The sequence below is a fragment of the Sander lucioperca genome, chromosome 18, assembly GCF_008315115.2.
Source record: "Sander lucioperca isolate FBNREF2018 chromosome 18, SLUC_FBN_1.2, whole genome shotgun sequence".
NCBI lineage: Eukaryota > Metazoa > Chordata > Actinopteri > Perciformes > Percidae > Sander > Sander lucioperca.
Genome location: NC_050190.1, coordinates 14,357,273 through 14,377,424, shown reverse-complemented (window position 1 = coordinate 14,377,424; position 20,152 = coordinate 14,357,273). Strand labels below are relative to the sequence as shown.

The 20,152-nt window shown below is 40.4% G+C and overlaps 1 protein-coding gene across 4 annotated transcripts in view; it reads right to left on the bottom strand.

Annotated features, from left to right (window-relative positions):
- fsip1 (fibrous sheath interacting protein 1) overlaps positions 1 to 20,152 on the bottom strand; it is a 51,735-nt gene that overhangs the window by 11,022 nt on the left and 20,561 nt on the right. For 3 of the 4 annotated variants that reach the window (XM_031278444.2, XM_031278448.2, XM_031278443.2), the window contains one exon: positions 18,502 to 18,654. The exons of the other annotated variant lie outside the window; for it this stretch is intronic. In XM_031278444.2, the coding sequence (XP_031134304.1) occupies positions 18,502 to 18,654 (153 nt within the window). The remainder of the gene's footprint in view (positions 1 to 18,501; positions 18,655 to 20,152) is intronic. 4 annotated transcript variants of the gene reach the window in all.

Sequence of the window (20,152 nt, the reverse complement as noted above, 5' to 3'; positions counted from 1 at the left end):
ATGCCACATCATAATATGTTATTACTAATATCCGATTAGCTGGTTTGGCCCTATACAACATGGAGAGATGCAGCAAGAGAGCTTGTCACTTAGGGGTGTCACGATACCAAAAATCAGTAGTCGGTGCCAATACCAGTAAAATAACACGATTCTCGATGCCGATTTCGATACCACGATAAAAAAAAAAAGGATTTTCTAAGATTCCATGTACTTTAACTTGAAACATGAACTTCTTTATTAAAATATTAGAAAAATATCAATGTCATAACAAGACATACAAAACATGTGCAGTAGAGCATAGAACAACATAATAAAGTGTAATTAATGGTCATTGTGCAACAACTAGTGTCCCAGACACATTCCAGACTTCCAGGCATCTTTTCAAAAGGTACTGTGCAAAAACAACAATAGTTGCGTGACCAGAGACGTTACAAACCCCGGGTCAATATTGGAGATGTATTTGAAAGAGTTGGCTAATTTCCTCCTGAACAGGTAGCTAAGCATTAGCTTCAGGCTAATTTATCACGGCTACAAGGGATGGGCATTTTATGTCATTTCAACATTTGTGTACTCACATTGAATTATATAGCTAGAGTACCGGAGTTGGTTACTCGCAAAAACAATTGAGACACTGCCAGTAAAGTGATCCTGACTGGTCCTGGCTAACTGTGGCTAACGCAGCCATGCTAACCCTGCTAACGGATGTGCAGGCAAGCGGGCCACGGCTGTTTACAACGTGTAACCTGTTCAGCGGCCGTTGCCGACAACGGTGAGTTATTTGAAGCCAAGAGGGGGGCTGTAAATCAGGAAGAGAGGACCATGAGTTTGCAGTGAACATGCCGTTTTTTTAGGTCGGGTAGAGTTGACTCTAAGCCACTTCTTCGTGACCTCCTTCTTCTGAATGTATCGACTGGAACACTCTGAAGTGTATACTGCCCCCATCAGTTCCGGAAGAGGCGCAGCACTGATGCTGCTAACACTGTCATCGTCGCTAACGGTGCCTACGGTGCTTCAAAAAATGGGCATTGTCGGTGTTTTGTCATTTTAGAACCAGAAGGTATCGGTAGTATCGGTTCTCGTGACATCCCTAGTGTCACAAATAGCCTATTTAAGCCAAAATTAGGGTGACCAGATTTCCTGGAACTAAAACCGGGACACGTGACCGTAGTACTCGTGCACGCACACGCTTTTTAACGTAAACTTGTGCCAGCCCAGGTCAGATAGACACAGACAGATTAGACACAATTTTGCCAACAGCACACATAGGCCTACTGCTCACAACATAATGGGGTATCTCAGTTAATATTCATGAATTTTCTTGGTATGTACCCTCAGAATTAAAGCATTCTTTTGGAAAATGCACCCACTGAACTTGTGAAAAGGTATTATTCATTGCATGGCACTAAACGAATTATTTGGAACTGCTGCCACAGACCGGGGGGGGCATAATGAGTTTAAGCTCATTAAACTATTAAAAAAAAAAAAAGTGCTATAACAGTTTTACTCGCATGGCTCCCATTATCCTCTGTGACACGCTCTCTTCCACTTCGCCTAACAACTCTTCTCCAAAACAAACAGCTCTGTGATAATAGCTCGCCGTTACCTTGTTTTTCTGTGACTGTATTGATACGACTTGTACATTACAACACAGCGGATATTTAAATTTTTTTTTGAAGACTTAATTAAGGTGGCAGGTGCGTGTTGTTAAGGCGGCCGCCTAAACTGGAAAGTGCTGCGGGAAACACTGACTACATGAATTATGAATTCATGCATGAATTAATTCATCATTTGTGCATTACTTCATTCCTTTATATCTAATGAATCATCAGGAATTGACATGAGTTCATAGCCTCTCATTCATGACCTCATGCATGAACAACACATCAACTAAACAACTAAAGCATTAGGTAAGGTGGCTACATCATTATGCACAAGTTGTGTTCAAATCAGAATTTGCGCAATGATGAGCACATTTTTTTGCAGAAAAATAAATAATCATGATCATGCTTAATAAATCATAATGATGTGCCCACATACCTAATGCTTTAGTTGTGTTGTTCATGTATGGTCACGAATGACAGACTATGAGCACGTCATTTCCTGATGATTCATGAGATATTAAGGAATGCAGTAATACATTAAAATCATTAATTACATAATGCATAATAATACATAGCCTACATCAATTAATTAATGCATGAATTAATGTACCCTTACCGTAAAGTGTTACAAGTGTTATTCTAACCAACAACACACACACACAAATGTAATCTCATTTGATAGAGCAGATAGCTTCCCTATTGGAAACATTCATTCCGTATATTTGTTAGAGGAGTGAATTTGCTCAAGAATCAGTTTGTTGGCTGAAAGCCTACTGTGAAATTATGCTCAGGTGTCAAAAATTGGCCCGTGTGACGAGTGTCTGCTTCACATTTTCAGCAGGGCAGCGGCGCAGCTGTGGGTTGACTCTCCACGGTTCTCATGGGCTTTAAGTCCTAATGTGAAAAAGCTTAACGTGGTTTAATGTACCTAAACAACGATCAATGATCACCAAATTTCTCTCTCATATTGCTCCTCATAACCAGAGCAATATGAGAGAGAAATGTGAATTAAACCACGTTAAGCTTTTTCACGTTTTAGAATGTCCCCATTTCCACCCAGCGCTCGTCCGCTGACTTTCCAGCGGACCTGGAGGGACTGGTTGCATTGCAACAATGTTTTCAAATATAGCCTACATTGTAACGCTGCCTGCACAGATTATGCAGACCGCTACGATTGACTGACACACACACACACACACACACACACATTGTTAAAATCATACGCTGGACGCTTTATTTGTCTTTCTCCATGGGTTTAGTTAATGATCGGGCTATAATAAGACCACGTCGGCTATGTAATCGCTGACAACTGGGACAGTGTCATAATGGTTGGTGTAAACCGGGACATTTTAGCGTCCCGACAGGCTTTTGTCGGGACTCGGGACACGCAATTCAAAATCGGGACATTCAAAGTCCCGATTTTGAATTGCGTGTCCCGAGTCCCGACTAATATTTTGGTCATAGCCAAAATATTAGTAAAGACTGTAGGATTGATAAGCTACAACATTACTGGTTCTTTTATCTGAAGGTTACTTTTTTAACGTTTTGGTTTAATTTATTATCACGATACAGCATCTTCTCTTTATCCTCTTGTCACAAGTGCTAACTTGGCTAATAGCTAATTGTTACAAAGAAGCTAAAACGAAAGCTGTCTGTAGTCTAACGGTAGGTTTCCACACAGCGAAACACCAAGAAAATTTCGGGCAGTGAACTATTGCCTCGGGGGCGTGGTCGCGAAAACAACACGCCAGACCGCAACAGAACACCAGCTGCTAGGCAGCTAGCAGAGAGGGTTGAAGCTAGGTAGCTAGCAGGTAGTTTGCTAGCAAGCTATCGTTGCTATTGTAGCTTGTGAAATCCGTGTTGATACAAGCGTCAATGTTCGCCAAGAAAACATGTAATCAAACAAATGCACAAGTAGCCTAGCTGCCAGGCTAGGCTTACAATGAAATCCAATGTCCGAACATGCTAGCGATTAGCTTGTCGGCCAGCTGAAAAGTTTGAGTGTTTAAACTAACATATACAGTGGTCTATTTAGTGGTGTATGTGCCCTGACCAAGTGTATGTCATATAAATCACAATTTGTGTTGATACAAGTACCAGTGTTCGTGTAGAAACATTTTAATCACATACAAATTTTCATGATACAGCGATTTTTTTTTTTTTTTTTTTTTGTAACTCCCGCCTCCAAACACAAACACGCCGACCTGATTGGTTCTCGAGTGGTCCTCATTTGAATGACAGAGGACAAAAGGAAGGACTGATACTGACTGGTGTCTGTGTTCTTCATTCTTTTTAAACTTTTCTCAGTATTTTGATGTCAGGAATATTATTTATTATAGTGACATTTTTGATTTGTTTCCAGTGAGATATTGGCCTTATGACTTTACTGTTGCTGCTCTTTAGTTTAAAATATACATTCTAATCCTGTTCTGAATGTATTGTTTTTTAAGAACATATCTTTTTTTATAGCAATTATTTAGTAATAAAATAAACCAGTCAGAGTATTGATAACGAACCAAACTGATAGAGAAACTGAAGAGTAGGTATCGATTTAAAAAAAAAAAAAAAAAAAAAAAAAGATAGTCCTAACAGTTTAAAATTTAAGAAACTACAGGCTTATGTATTGAAGTTATGTATTAATTTCTATAGCTTTAGCTTTATATAAAAAACATAAAACAGTGCACGTTCTAGCTTACAGTCCTAAAGAACACTCATATTAACACTAGTCGTTGGTGGCCAACCAACATGTCTTACTGCCTCCCCCATTCAAAGCAGTCTAGAATCGGGCCTGTTCACTTCCATGTTTATTCCACATTTTAATACTTATAATTGACACCACACTCACAGAAAACAATGATTTGCTTGGAACTGTAACTTGCAATTTGCAAATAACAAACATAAGTCAGCCACTGCAACTTGAGACATATGGCACACACAACAAAAATGTCCGTGTTTGAGTGTTTCGTGAATGGGGCAATAAAAAAGTGCCCCACTGGCTGGAGTATTAATGGCCAGAAATGCCTTTAACCAGTACCAGCCGGTGAGATGGGAACTACAAATTAGAATTTTCAACACAGTCGAGAGAAAGAGAAGGAAGAAAGTGTGTTTTTTTTCTGTTGTGACAAAATGCTGTGACTCTTTAAAAGTGGTTGACCTCAGGTGGCCTTAATACTAGGGAGGCCAAGGGTGTCTGTGGGTGACTGATGTGTGTTTTCCTGTCTGTCTACTCTCTAAAGAACCAGTTATACAAACAGCCACTTCAGCTCTTTACTTGGCTTCAGCTTCCCAATAGACACCACTTTCATTTCTGTAAAGAGCTGCGTATACAGGAAAGCTGTCCAAGGAAAATACATGATATGTTTGATTGAGGTGTTTCCTGAGAGTACCCTACTTCCACTGGGTTATCACTGAGACAGGAACAGCAATGTTAAGCCTGGTTGGAAGTTTGTCAACACAGCATTATCATCAGATTCCACAAGGAAACGGATGAATAGAGCAGGAGAAGATAAAACCTTTTTCAGAACTAGACAAGCTTTTGTTTTTAAGCTGCCATAAGTGGCTTTTGTGCAGGCAAGCACGTTGTAAGAGAAGTAAATACATACAAATTCTTATTTTTTGTTAACCACCGCCGAGTTAAAGGAAGTGTGTAGCTGTGTGAGCTGCTACACTTGAGGCTGGTTTTGGAGTTATTCCCAAACATACATCCTCTGGCATAAACATGTGAAATACAAGCTGGAGGTGGAGAATCTATAGACTCTCATAACACTGACAATTCCTGTTGGAGAAAGTAAGGGCCCTTGGCAGCTTAATGGAAAGACAGGACACTATTACCTATGTTATACTAACACTGACTTACTAAAACTACTGAGAATAAATAACAATGGAAAAATTAAATGAACTGAAAGAAACCCATACATATTCTTTACTGTGTTCTCTCCAATATTGAACTTTTTGTTAAAGTGCATTCAAACACTGCTGCTTTTTTAAAGTTTCTCCTAATATTTCTCCCTCACAGGGCTTAAAGTACTCTAGCCTGGTGCCGGATTTGGCGTATGACTATTTTAGAAGAATAAAAAATATATTAAAGTCCACATGGGATTTGATTTTGACCAATCCTCGTAGTTTCACCTACAAATGAAATTAGTTCTAGCCAATCAGAGGTAAAGTAGGGCGGGTCTTTGCCAAGAAACGTGAGGCAAAGTTGATCAAACCTGGGGCCTCATGTATAAATGTTGCATACGCTGTTTCTTTTGACGCGCACGGTGTGATGTATAAAAATGAACTTGACGTGAGAATGTGCGGGCCATCCGCGAAGTCTTGTCTGGCTCTGTAACATGGCAAATTCTAACTGAAAAGTGCCGAAACTCACCAAACGATACAAAATAAAGTTTCCACTTCAGTTACTGTCATACATCTATTACGTTGACTATGAAAAAACATAATTATATCCGTTGATACTCTGGATAATGTTTCACATCTTTCACACTATTAACTATTTAATTTGCAGGCTACTTAACTTCTGTTAAACATGAGGGTGTGAAATTAATGAAAAATCCACTTAGAAAATAGCCTATTTTCAGTCATCTGTATTTCCCACAGATGAAATATCTTACTCACTGTGCAACAAAAAGATCGGCATGGAAAAATGCACTTGTTTCTGTGAGTCTGTGGTTGCTGAGGCTCAGACATCCATGGCGCACAGGAGGCGAGACACACGGATCCATCTATCCATGAACAAACAAAGTGTCGGGTGGGCAAACACATGTGATGCGTAATTGATTCCGTGGATGATGTGTGTGTAAGTTAACAATGTGTAAGAAATGAACCTGACCCGGGCCACCAAACACTGGGCCGAATGCAGCAGCTTTACAGCACTGTTTGGATCAGAAACATAATGTGGAAAAGTGGTAGGAGACTTGGCATAGCCTATACGTTTTAACCACTTCTTCTTACACTAATGTGTAGAACATCATCTGTTTGTCTTAATTCTACACATATTTCTGTTACTGTATTTACGATTTTATTATTGTATTCATGCGTGGCGCAGTGGATCCGTGCGCACTATAACCTGCCGTGGAGACGCTGGCCTCCCTACCTTCTCCTCCTGAGTCGGGTCTCCCTCGTGCTGGAAACAGTTTCACTTAGTCAATGGCATTACCTCTGTGGGTTAAAACTTCTTATTGTGTGTAATTTGGACTGACACGGACATGCATGTTGTTTGGTAAGTATGGCGCCGCCACTCTTCTCTTGCTTTCCACTTTGACATTACATGTCATTTAGCTGATGCTTTTATCCAAAGCAACTTACAATTGCTATATGTCAGCGGTCGCGCGCCTCTGGAGCAACTAGGGGTTAAGTGTCTTGCTCAGGGACACATTGGTTGTCGCAGTGGGAATCGAACCCAGGTCTCCCACACCAAAGGCATGTGTGAAATCCACTGCGCCATCACCATTTCTGCCATAGTCACCATTTGCCACTCTGGGCATTTTCTTTTATTGCTTATCCAAGATGACAAACAGAATTTTTTTTCCTTGCCTCAACCTCTGTGATGAGCACCACAATCTCACATCTCGTCGGTGAAGTTTTTTTTCCCGTCTGCAGTGGGATTATCGTTGTGATTGGACAAAGAATGACGTCAGGGGCGCATTTATAGCCATTTCCATATTAATTTATGGGAGGAGGCAAGGCGGGGTTGGTGGTTCGTTCACGTGCGCTCTTGCGTGCGTTTTCAAGTTTTGGGCGTACGCCATCTTCTAGTATGAAAGCTGCAGTCTTTTTATACATGAGGCCCCTGGAGAAGATACAGCTTTAGTTGAGAAAGAAGATAAAAACAAACGGCGCTGGGCATGGATAGAGGAAAAGACGAAAAGGGCAGAGAGCCGTTCAGCACTTGGTGCCACAAACTGAGGGAGCTGGGTGCTTGCTGGGTGTCATTAGATGCTAGTCACAAAGCTTCGGTCCGTGCACTCTGTCATTGGAGTAGTATGTTACCTTAACTGACCGGCCATTGTTTGTGATGAAAAAAATGCGTGTGCACGTTCATAGCGGAACACGATTTGTCATTCTCGATGGCCCAGCCACTGTTAAAAGTAGTACACGCCAACTTTCTTAAGCCAAGTGGCGTGTTATCTATATGCATTTTGAGCTATCCGCGCGTATGTCTATGATGTATACAGCGGATGTAAACATACACGCCATGTGGCGTGTTATCGCTGTCTTGCCGTGTTATCGTGAGAACGTGTTATCGCGAGAAGAAAGCTACGGTTGAGTTTAGGAAAAGAAGAACCGGTTGGGTTTAGGAAAAGAAAAAAGCGACGGTTGAGATTTTTCATTGAGTTTCATCTGCCGATACCGATTTTAGCCGATTCCGATTAAATTTTTTCTAACCACTTTACAGCACACACAAATATTTATTTTCTAACTTTTCTTAATAGAACATTTTGCATAGAACATAGAAAAAATTTTGAACAGATAATCGCTATAAAATAGAACTATATAAATTACTCCTGGTGTGGGAAATTCACACACATCTAAAGTGCAATGTTATGGAAGAACCATTTCCTTCTTTTCACATCCAATACCCAACAATTTTTTTTTATATATTTAGCAAACTAGACCGTATGAAAACAGGGAAAACAGGTAATGCATTTGTACAAAAGGCCGTCTATAAGCAGTGATTGTTAGAGTGCATGTCGGAGAATAGCGCGGACACGCGCTTCACACCACAAGCGGGAACGCGCGCCACTCAGCGGAAAAGTGAGAGAAAGAAAAAGAGACTCGCTGTCTAGCCAGTGGAGATTGCGTGTGTGCGTGCGTCCTTGAGAACTGTAAGTCGTATTATGTTGTCAGTTCATTGTTAGCTGGTGATTTTGTTGTTTGGGTTCTTCACCTGCTAGCTAGGGTGCACGTGGCTGTTGATTCGATATAATGGCGATTGTTGAACGCCCTTGCTTGTTTGTATTTTATGTGCATTATTTACATGCTACAGTAGTTACACTGCATTAAGATAATGTAATTAATAGTGTGTTTATTGTTATTATTTGCTAGCCTATATATAATTCCTATGCATTGTGTATGGTAGCCTTTACAATGTTATTTATTTACAGCATTCGACCGGCATAAAATCGTCATATGTCAGACTGACCGGCCGGTCGCCGGTCATGGCCAATCACGTGAAAATCGACCAATTCCGGTCACCAGCCGGTCAATCAGTGCATTTGTAGTTAAAAGACAAAACTGCCTTGACAAAGCTGTCTGTTTCAAATCAGCATGGCAGGTATTTACACACACAGCTTTGTCCCAGAGTTTGGACGACGCCTGCATGAAAAGCTAAAAAATGCAAAGTTTTCAATGAATACATGAGGCAACTAATCTCAACATGAACAAAAAAATGAATGTACTTGTTTGCTTTTTTGATGATGACCTGGCCAAAGCAACAACACAACATCTAGCAAGTTTTGCTTCCACAATGATTCACTGATTTTGATATTATTATTGTAATATGTAATATGCATTAACTCTTAATTTAAAATATGGTAACAAAATGTAAAAACTTTTTTTGTACTTTTTATGACTTATTTATTGTGTAATGTAAGGACTTTGACTGTTTTGCCAGTCAAATTCACTTTAATGAGTGCATATGCTTGCACTGCTTCTCTGCTGCTCAGTTGTTGTGAACATTTTGATTGATTTGAGTTGTACCAATGCATCAACAAAGAAAATGGCTTTGACATGAATGCTCATGAACCCGACACATTATTAGATAATTATCTATTATTCCGTGAATGAGCGATTCCACAAATGATAAGAACAGCTTTTGCTCCAGGCACATCGGCTGTCGACTGGCTCATCCTCACTAAAGTCAGTGAGTCAAAGTTAGAGTCAAATAAATCCTGAAGAACGATATGTCTGGTGGTTATTGTCAGAATGCCAGCATTACAGCTCCAGACATCTCATACTGCTCCCTGTGCTCTTGCTTCCCCACCTGCTATCCAGACCCAGCAGGCTCATAGTATCTGTCTCTGTCTGGCCTGCAGCCACACAAAGCCACGTGCAGAGAAAGTAAGCACAGAAAACCTCTGTCGCTACCCTATTTAGCGACTCTTCAGTGCATTCATTTTGACTTTGTGCACTGTCATTTGTCACTTCACTTTTCTTACTTGTGGTTCTGAGTAGCACCAATGGTGACGGTGAGTTCAGTGTGTTGTTTGCCCTCTAGACAGGTGGAGACTGGAGTCCAGTTCCTGGCAGGGTGATAGCAAGTAATAGCAGGGTGGGTGAACCCCCAACCTTTGATAAAAGATCAAGGTTCCTAATCACTGTCCTGTATCCACCTGGTGATCAATCTGACAAAGCCAGAACTGTTTAGGCCTCCAGCTATCTGCCCAGCAATGGACCACCACCCCTGTACAGCTCACTGTTGGCTCCTGTACACAAAGGGTGCAGGGACCGGTTTACCACAAGCATGGGCTGCTCAGCTTTCAAGGTCACTAACATCAGTCACATACCTCAGCTTTATCAGCCAGAGACCCATGTAAATTAAATGATCAGTTCACTACTTTCATTTAATTTGGGTGTTTTATTCAATTTTATAGCATGTAAAGAAAAACTGATAATAGAACGTTGAAAAACGTAGGGAAAAAAATGTCAAAAAAAGCACAGAAAAGTGACAAAAACATCGGAAAAAGTGACCAAAACGTGTTTTTTGACCCAGAAAATACCCAAAAAAAAGTTGCATGGTCCACAGGGAAGACAACACAAGGGTTAAGACTTATTTCTGCTGTAGAACACCGATAACATTACTGTGAATGCATCGAGGTTTGAAGACAAAAAACAAATTTGTCAGATAATGTGAATAATACATATACTAATTTGTCTGGTTTTCATTCAGAATATAAACAGACTTCCAGTCGTGCTTTCTTGTAATCTAATTTTGTAAAAGCAAGCTATTATAAACATTGTCAGACTGATGGACCTATGAACACATACCCCCTTCCATGCAGCACGTCAGCTTGCTTAAAAAGACAAAAATGATGTAGGTAGATGTTAGGGGTGGGGGAAAAAATCGATACAGCATAGTATCGCAATACTGTATCGATACACAGACGCCAAGTATCGATCTTTTATTATATATGTCAGTTTGTCTGCTTGACAATCCCATTTTGGAGCAATACAATTGAAGTGAGATGAACAAACAGAGAAATGTATCTTTTTAGATAAAAACAGATGTTGACAAAGTTTTCTTTTGGGGACATCATTTAAAATTGGGGAAAAAAGGTAATGAATTGCAATATATCGCAGAATATTGCAATATGTTTAAAATCGCAATAATATCGTATCGTGGCATAAGTATCGTGATGATATCGTATCGTAAGGCCTATGGTGATTCCCACCCATAGTAGATGTGTAGGCGAATATAAAAAAAGTTGTTTCAATACGTGTTTTGTAAAATTACACATTTGCGCTTGGTTGTTCTTGTGGTTTTGACGGGCATACAATAATTTCCCTCAAAATATGATAATTATAAGCCTCTGGCACGATAGTTAAAATTTCCCATCTGGCAACGCTGACTTGCTAACTTAAAGGACATAGCCACACCACATGGCTGACCTGTCCTCTGGAGGACATAGCCACACCACCGCTGCTCCGTGGATTGATGTCGGGATGATTATCACTAGAGATGCACCGATAGACCGGCCGGTGACCGGAATTGGCCGGTTTTCACGTGCTCGGCCATGACCGGCGACCGGCAGGTCAGTCTGACATATGCCGATTTCATGCCGGTCAATGCTACAATTAACTGACAACATAAGTTATACGAGTTACAGTTCTCAAAGACGCACAGACACACGGACGCGACAGCACAGTCTCTTTTTCTTTTCTCTCAACTTTTCCGCCACGTGTCGTGCGTACCCGCTCGCGGTGTGTCCGCGCTATTCTCGCACATGTAGGGAACCTTGTGAATTAACCTGCAACATGTCAGCTGTTTGGAAATTCTTCAGCGTGTGTGCAGAAGATAACAAGTTTGCAATATGCAACACCTGCAAGGAAAAAGTAGGGCGTGGAGGGACGACACCAAAAACCAAAATCACATTTTTTTTGTTGGATATTGGATGTGAAAAGAAGGAAATGGTTCTAACATTGCACTTTAGATGTGTGTAATTTATATAGTTCTGTTTTATAGTGATCCATTATCTGTTCAAAAAATGTTCTATGTTCTGTGCAGAATGTTCTATTAAAGAAAAGATAGAAAATAAATATTTGTGTGTGCTGTAAAGTGGTTAGAAAAAATGAAATCGGAATCGGCTAAAATCGGTATCGGCTGGCCTAACTCAAAGAAAATCGGAAATCGTTATCGGCCTAGAAAGTTGTAATCCGTGCATCTCTAATTATCACAGAAGCCTGGCTGAACACACTCACCGGACGGCAGCTAGCAGCTAACAGCTACCGGCAGGATCGAGACAGGGACCAGGGTAGGTGAATTTAAACAATGTCTGAGTTGAAAACGCATTTTGTTGTCACGTAAGGGCCCTGTTCATGTTGCACAGACATTTTAATTGCATTTTATGTCTGTTAAGAGGCACAAAGGCACTCTAAAACTTGCCCTGACAACTGCCGTTTTAGCTCAGTGGAAGCTCATACACGTAGCTGCAGCTACTCCGCGTTGCCTGCACCGATTCGGGTCAGGGTTTTTTCAATAGAAAGTACACCCATATTTATAGCGATCAAGATTAATTAAAAAATTAAAATTAAATAAGGAATTCTCCTTTAAGGTCTCCTAATAGGTGATGTAACATTGATTGGGCTGAAAATGCCCGAGTGCTGTTCTATCGGTCCTGATGCAACACTCTGAAATAGGCCTGATTGAAATGACTGGTTTTCTGTTCATGAATATTTAGATGAGCTGCGCGCTGAGTGGTTGAGCCACACACACACACACACACACACACACACACACAAAAATCACGGTTCGGTACGTACCTCGGTTTTAAAGTCACGGTTCGGTTCATTTTCGGTACAGTAAGGGAAAGAAATGCAAACATTAAACTGCAGGTTGTTTATTACTATAAATGTTTTTAACAATTTTAACAATTTGTTTACACTTTTTAAAACACTTTTTAATAAAATATAATAAATAAAATATAAAATAAAAAAAGAATAAGAAAAATACTGCTGCAAAGTTCTCCAGTCTCAAACCAATATCACATAATAAAATATAATGAAAAATATAAATAAATAACTATGGATTACAGTGCAGCATTATCAATCCCAGCTTGTCAACAACCGAGTATGGTCGTAGAACCGTTACACCCCTAATAAATATATATATATATATATATATATATTAGGGGTGTAACGGTTCTACGACCACACACACACACACACACACACAAACAATCCCTTTTTTTCTCAGCGGCAGCTTTCTTCACACTGTCTGTTAACGTTCCAAACTACAGACATGTCCAAACACGCCCGGCCGCCGCTGGCTTCAAACCTCATTTCTGCCCCGACACATAAACTCATCAACTAATCTTACTGTACAAAGCACCAGATACAGAATTTTGTTACAGTTTATTCATCCTCCAGTGTGTCGCGCACACACCTATGCTTTCGACACTGTGTTCCCTGAGGATCCATGTTGGAAAAAAAAGTTAACGTACCGTGAACCGCTGCCGGCAGGCAGATCCTGCGCACCGCCCATTGCGCCGCTGCATTAAATCCACATGTCCATTGTCCGATATCTACTCCTTCTAAACACTTTTCTCTGGGCCAGTATTCCGTATCTCCTGAGAGAGCTCCAGCCAGCGTGCAGCGGGGTCTGACAGGCCAGCGATCCGGGCAGGCACTGGCCGCTGTCACGTCATACTGTGGAGCTCCTGAACTCCGAAACAGTCGTACTAAATTTGCAATTAGCCATCAATTTTTGTAAAACGGCCCATATTTGAGCTTTATAAAGTTGATTTCTCGCATAAAAAAGTCTCAGAAGTGAATTTAGTAATGGAATAGCAGATGAACAATGTATACAATTTCTGAGATCTGCGTGACCTAGATTTAGAAGACTAACTGACCTCAGATCAGTCAGTGGCCTATGTAAATTTTGGGGCATTACAAAGATAGAAGGTAGAGCCAAATAAGGTAGGAGTTGAGGAGTTGACGTCAACTATTAGCTTTGTTGAGATTCACCCGTTTTCAGCAGCAGTTTCAAAATGTGAGATTTGCAGAGGAAAGGGGTGTCAATGGGACTTTGAGGTTCTCTGTATGTCCTTTTTACCCACCGAACTGTCGTAATTCAACTATGACAAGGTAAACTCGGTTTTGCATTCTATCACCCCTTTAAGCCCAGCTTGCTAGAGTGGAATTCAAACTTAATAACTTAAGTGGGTCCTCAAACATTTTGTAAAGGGACGACGTACTAAATTACTAACAACTGACGCTACTTAAAAAAGAGGGGGGAGCGGTCTTGTGTCCTAAACTACACAGGACTATGATGTAGCACACGGCTGAAGTTGACAGCACATCTCATAGCAATGGTCGCTCTAAAATACCAGTGAAGAACTGCCCTGGTGAACACCCACCCAGAGGCTCACAGTAGTTTTCCAAAAATAGGTCCAAAAACGGGTTTATCCTTTTGAAAAGTGAAAAAATACTCTGTAAATCACTGTTAATAATTTTAAATATGATTTGATATAAACTTTTAAACGGAGAGGTTTAACAACAGCACTTTTCGGTGCAGCAGTAAAGACACCAGCAGCCTACATAGAGAGTGGTTTACAACTACCAATGCACACATCAAAAATACCATCTTTATAACAAAACACCATCTATGGCCATAAGTGGGAACACCTCTTGGTCTCTGCCACTCATTATAAACACTGAAAAGGAGAGACTAGTGTGGAGAACCCTTCACAATACTGTCTCTATTTCAGGAGATCATAAAATGGCAAACAAGAGCAGACAGTGTGACAAGCCAAAAGCTTACAGCCAGTGGCCATGGATGGAATGGAGAATAGAGAAGAGAGTGAAAGAATCTTAGAGAGAAAGATTCCTTTTTTTCTCCATGGCTCCTCTTTTCTGGCAAACCTGACCGGCCTCCTGTGGAAAAAGAGCTAGAGTGAAAATGCAGAGTTGGCACAACAATGCGGCTCAACAACGCCTGAACAGTGAACCTAACAGATTCAGGCCAACTTTGACCTATCATGGGTGGGTACCCTCTTAGCGTTGAAAAGACTGTAGGTGTGTGTTCACGATTTACAAGTTTCATGCTGATATTTTTGTATTATACCAGGAACGTGTTACATTTTGTGGTTTTAATACAACTTTTATCATCCAACCAGGCATTAAATGTTTTTTTAAGAAGCTAAATTCTAGTCCCCATGCACTAGGTAATAGAGCCCGACCGTTATATTGGCGGGCCGATATTATCGGCCGATATTAGGCATTTTCCAAACTATCGGTATCTGCATTTATAATGGCAGATAAATGAATATTTAAAAAGTAAAATAAAAACGGACGAAACACCCTTCAACCATGTTATGAGTGTTGGCGTTGCATAGTTTGTCCACCAGGGGGCGCTCTACAACGTCCCTGTTGGCAACACTCGTGTTTAACCCTTTAAGTTTCATATCTTAAGTTTGTATTTATTTACATTTTATTTATCAGAACTTTAATATATTTTGATGTTCCTCTGTTCTGTTGTGATAAAAAAACAAAAAAATATATTTTTAAACTGCATTATCATATTATTTTAGTGAGGACTCATAAATAACTACAAATAACTAATGTTAGGGAAATCTTTTTATGTTTTACGCGTTTCTGGATGATTTTTTTTTTTAAATATATATCTGCCGATATATCGGAATATCGGATTTTTAAATCACCAAATATTTGTATCGATATCGGCCTTAAAAATCCTTTATCGGTCGGGCTCTACTAGGTAAACCTGTACAAGAAAAGGAGTGTACGAATATTTATGTCGGCCTGATAACACCAAGATTGCCCTGCTGAGACCATCCGGTCTTCCAGTAAATGTTGGGATTGTCCTTCCTTTTGCAGTTGATCCAGGAATACAGCCAAATGAGTTCGCAGGAAATCTAGCACCAGGTCAGCTGTTGAGTATCACAAATTTAGCTTTAACAGTTGAAAATAACCCTGCTGAACTCTTCTCTCTGGAAATGTATTTTTTCTACTGTAGTTTTTGACTCATTAACAGGGAACAATGACAGTCATACCAATAATACCTTTCTTTGAGGAAAGGCCAAGACCTTTCTGCACAGGCAAATATTATCAGCAAGAACTGGAAAATAAAGGTGAGAGAAGAGATTCTTTGGCAAAGAGATGCATTTCACTGGAATGGGGGTTGTGTTTGGATTCAGAGAAAGGAGAAGCAGAAATGATGCACAAAATGACAGGTCTCAGATCTGAATCCAACACAACACAGCTTTTGTTTAAATAAATCATTGCAAAAAGGTAAATCAGGAAATACTCTAGACAAACACTTTAATTCTTAACAGCACACGCTGGAATCAATCAAACTGAAGTAGAGCTGTGGTCACCACTATATGAGACTGACCTTTGGAGCATTTTCCACCTTTACAATATGTGCTACACTCCAGCAGCATACTTCCAATTTGGAGGGATAACATCAAATATCCAATCCCATTCTTCAACCAGCAGTCCTGACCTCAACCCCACTGAACACTTGTGGGATCAGCTTGGGCGTTCTGTTCGTGCCAGAGTGACCAACACAACCACGTTGGCTGACTTGCAACAAATGCTAGTTGAATAATGGGATGCCATCCCACAGCAGTGTGTGACCAGCATGAGGAGGAGGTGCCAGGCTGTTGTGGCTGTGTGTGGTTCTTACACACACTACTGAGGCTCCTGTTTGTGAAATGAATAAATCGTTCAATTGCCAACATGTCTTGTTTCTTCAAAATTCAATCATCCAGTCCACCAAACACCAAACGAGTCAATGGCAGAATAAGCTGTTAGGCATTGGCAGAGAAGATTTGGCAAATTTTTCATGGGCGCAACCCACATACTCAGCACTGCTGCTCATCCCACAAATGCATGTTCCTTACAAATGGGGCACCATTTGAAAGTGAACTAAACAGGCTTCCCAACGGTATAAGATTTATTACCAAAAAGCATTGTTACCACAGAGAAATAATTTACCAAATACAAATTTCCTTACTTTTTCTGCTAAGTTTAATTGCTTTTGGACTACATTTTCATTTTCATCATTCCAAGACATGAGTGTCTTCGATCTCTGAAAAGGAAGACGATAAGAACATCTTCCAAAATGATGAACTACTACTTCAATAGTATAAGTATTGGTAGCACTTCGATGAATACTTACTTCATCTAAAAGGATGTTGGCCTTTCCTAAAAATGCTCTGACTTTGACTTAACTGTGCAATTCAACACGAAAACTCATTCTATTCACAAACTGATCTCTTCTTAGTTATCAGGCTCTTATAATACACCAGAACTATGCAGAAAGCCTGCAAAGTTGGTACACAGGTGTGAAAAGACTGTTAGAATACATTTGAGTTACGGATGTTACACAAATCAACTTTATGAGTATACTGGAGCTGTGTGAAACTGTTCAAGAATGCCCTCCTGGACAAATTCCGTACAAATAAATCTTTTCGAACCCCAAAACAAGCTTCGTGGCACAAAGAATATACACAGTGAGTGTGCTGTTTACACTGCAGTCGCTCGCTGGGTTCAATCATTTAGTGACAGTATATAAAACGCAGTGAGACACGGCTATATTCAAAGAGTGTCTAGCTATACCATAAGTTAAGAGACTGGTGGTTTTGATGTTTTGTGATCATAATTAGGGAACTGTTTCCTCAAATGGAGCTTGGCTTAATTAGCAAGAAATTCCATTTGTGTCCCCTTAATTAAGCCAGGAATAGGTTTGGGTTACACGGCATGGCGTTTGATGTAAGGGTGTGGCTGCCACTTAATGTTTTTATTACCTCACTGTTTGTGAGGATCTTTTATGTTTAAATTAGGCAGGTATACATCATGTTGTGGTTAATCACTCTGAGAACTAATGTGTTGGTAAAGTTAAGGACACTTACATTTTTATTCTATCGACAGCAGCGCTGTGAAGACGCTAACAGGTAGTTTGTTGCGCAGAACCGGATGAAGCTACCTCATTCGAACAATGACAAAGTCAAACCACTAAATCTATCTCAAATGTTTTCCTTTTGCCTTTTCTTTCACACGAGATTTAAAGTCATAAATGTCAGAGAAAGCAGAAATCAGAGCTATCCATCTTTTGTTCTCAGAACATTCTTGTGTTGTGCCTTTAGCTACAGGGTTTGGGGAAAGAACAACACTTCTGTGGCTGTAACTCTGCAGAGGCTCCTAAAACCAGACAGAGCTCAATGGTTTCTAGGAAACACTGCGAAGGGTGGACATCAAATCTCAGCGAAGAATGCTAGAAAGCAGTGAAACTTCATGGAGGACAATAGGCTCATCTGTGGAGTAAACGACTGTCCTCGCTCTCCGATTAAACCCGTGTACAAAGCAAAGCAGAGAAAGATATTTAACTCCTCACTGAAAACAAATGTAAATTAAAACATACATTCTACATAAAACTGCAAAGTCAGTGTGTTAGTGATACAAAGAGAGAGAAGGAAAAAGAGGAAAAAATATGGGCCTGCAGAGACATGAATATTGCATGTGATTTCATTGTCCCCCTGTGAGAATGACAGAATGAGCTATGCACTAATTTGTTACACACGTGTTTTTAAGGATAGAAGCACTGTGGAGTGTTATGACGCACAACACAGACCGTGTTAAGTACTCGTGAATTTGAGCATGTGTGTGTGTGTGTGTGTGTGTGTGTGTGTGTAAACGAACATAGCTGCTTTGAACTCACAGTCATCTCTTGGCCCTGGCCCAGGATTTCCAGCTGCTGTTGGATCTCTCTGAGCCGCCTCTCCTGCCCTCTCCTCTCCTTTATATCCAGCAGGACCTGCTCTCCTGGCTGAGGGTCCCCATCGCACTTCCAGCCAACCTCTGAGCCACGGCCCTGATATACAACACACACAACTGGTTCTCACAGGGAGCAAACCTCTCATCTCACATGCGGACATGCTTGGGTTCTCTCCTAGAGCTGCACTCACGGATTATGGCTGTCACTGGGAAACATTTAAAAAGGGATAAAAATCCGTAAAAATAGATAATCACAATCAATTTGAGTGAAAGTTTTCCATTTCTCCAAATTACAGTATGCTTAGTATCGCTTTGCCAGACTCTCCTCCAAAGCATGCTGGAGGAGCTGTAAAATAGGCTCGGAAGGAACTTGTTTTGGTTGACCATGTGCACGTTTTAAAAGTAGTTTTAGTCACGCAACAGAAAACTCAGATTGGACAGATAGTCTAGCTAGCTGTCTGGATTTACCCTGCAGCGATCTGAGAAAAGGTTAACCATAGTCCTCATAAATCGACTGGAGTTTAAAATGCCAATACAAAGGAAGCCCAAGGCAACGGTTTCCGGTGGCAACGAAGCAATCCCGGAAGTGGAACGTCAAGGATATAGACTACAGTATGCCTAACTCCGTTTAAATGTCATCATTGTGGTGTTTTCTTTTTTTATGATTAACAATTTATTTGTTTCTTAAAACATACAAAACATACACTTTACAACACAAACATATCCCCTCCCCGCCCGAACACCCCCACTCGTCATCACCACTCACTTAGACAAAATTAAGAAAAAATGACATAACCATAACATTCAAGACAATATAATAAAATAATAACCAAATAGACAAACTGTAAACCAAATAAACATATGTATATATGATAACATCCTAAGCACACATACTATACGCTTCTCCCCAGCACATAGCTTCCTAGTAGTCCTCCAGAAAGCGTAAGTACTTTCCCCATTTTCTAGTGTAGACATCCAATCTGGCAAACAGTTTGTATGACATCTTTTCAAAGGCTGCAACTCTAGCCATCTCACAAGCCCGCTCCTGAATTGACGACACCCCTTTATTCCTCCATCCTCTTAGAATAATCTGTCTGGCTATCATTAAACTAGTTTGGACCCAACTTCTTATGTGCTTATCTATTCCGCTTAGGATTGATCCATTCTGGTGTGTTCTAAAGATGTAGAGATGAACAGCAACCTTTCTCTCCTGATTTATAGACAGCACAGAGAACCTGAGAAAGCCCAAATACCTCAGTTACAGTCCACATGGGTCCAACATAAATCACATATTTATGGCATCCACGTGCACTGGGTTAACACAATAGACCGCGAGCTGCAAACTTTAAAAAAAAGGGCAGGAGGAAATGCAAGATTCATGCCTGGAGGAGCATCCGCAGACAGCTTATAAGTGAGAGGCTTGTCTTTCTGATCTTTTTCCGTTTGGACTCGGCCATAGAGAACAATCAAATGTGAAATCTTCAGCTTTAAATGAAACATTTCAATGCCTATAACTAATAGGTCATAAGTCTGTCACGTAGCGAAATACTATACGAAGGAATAGCTTCTGCAGACGTAGTATGATGAACCGTAGG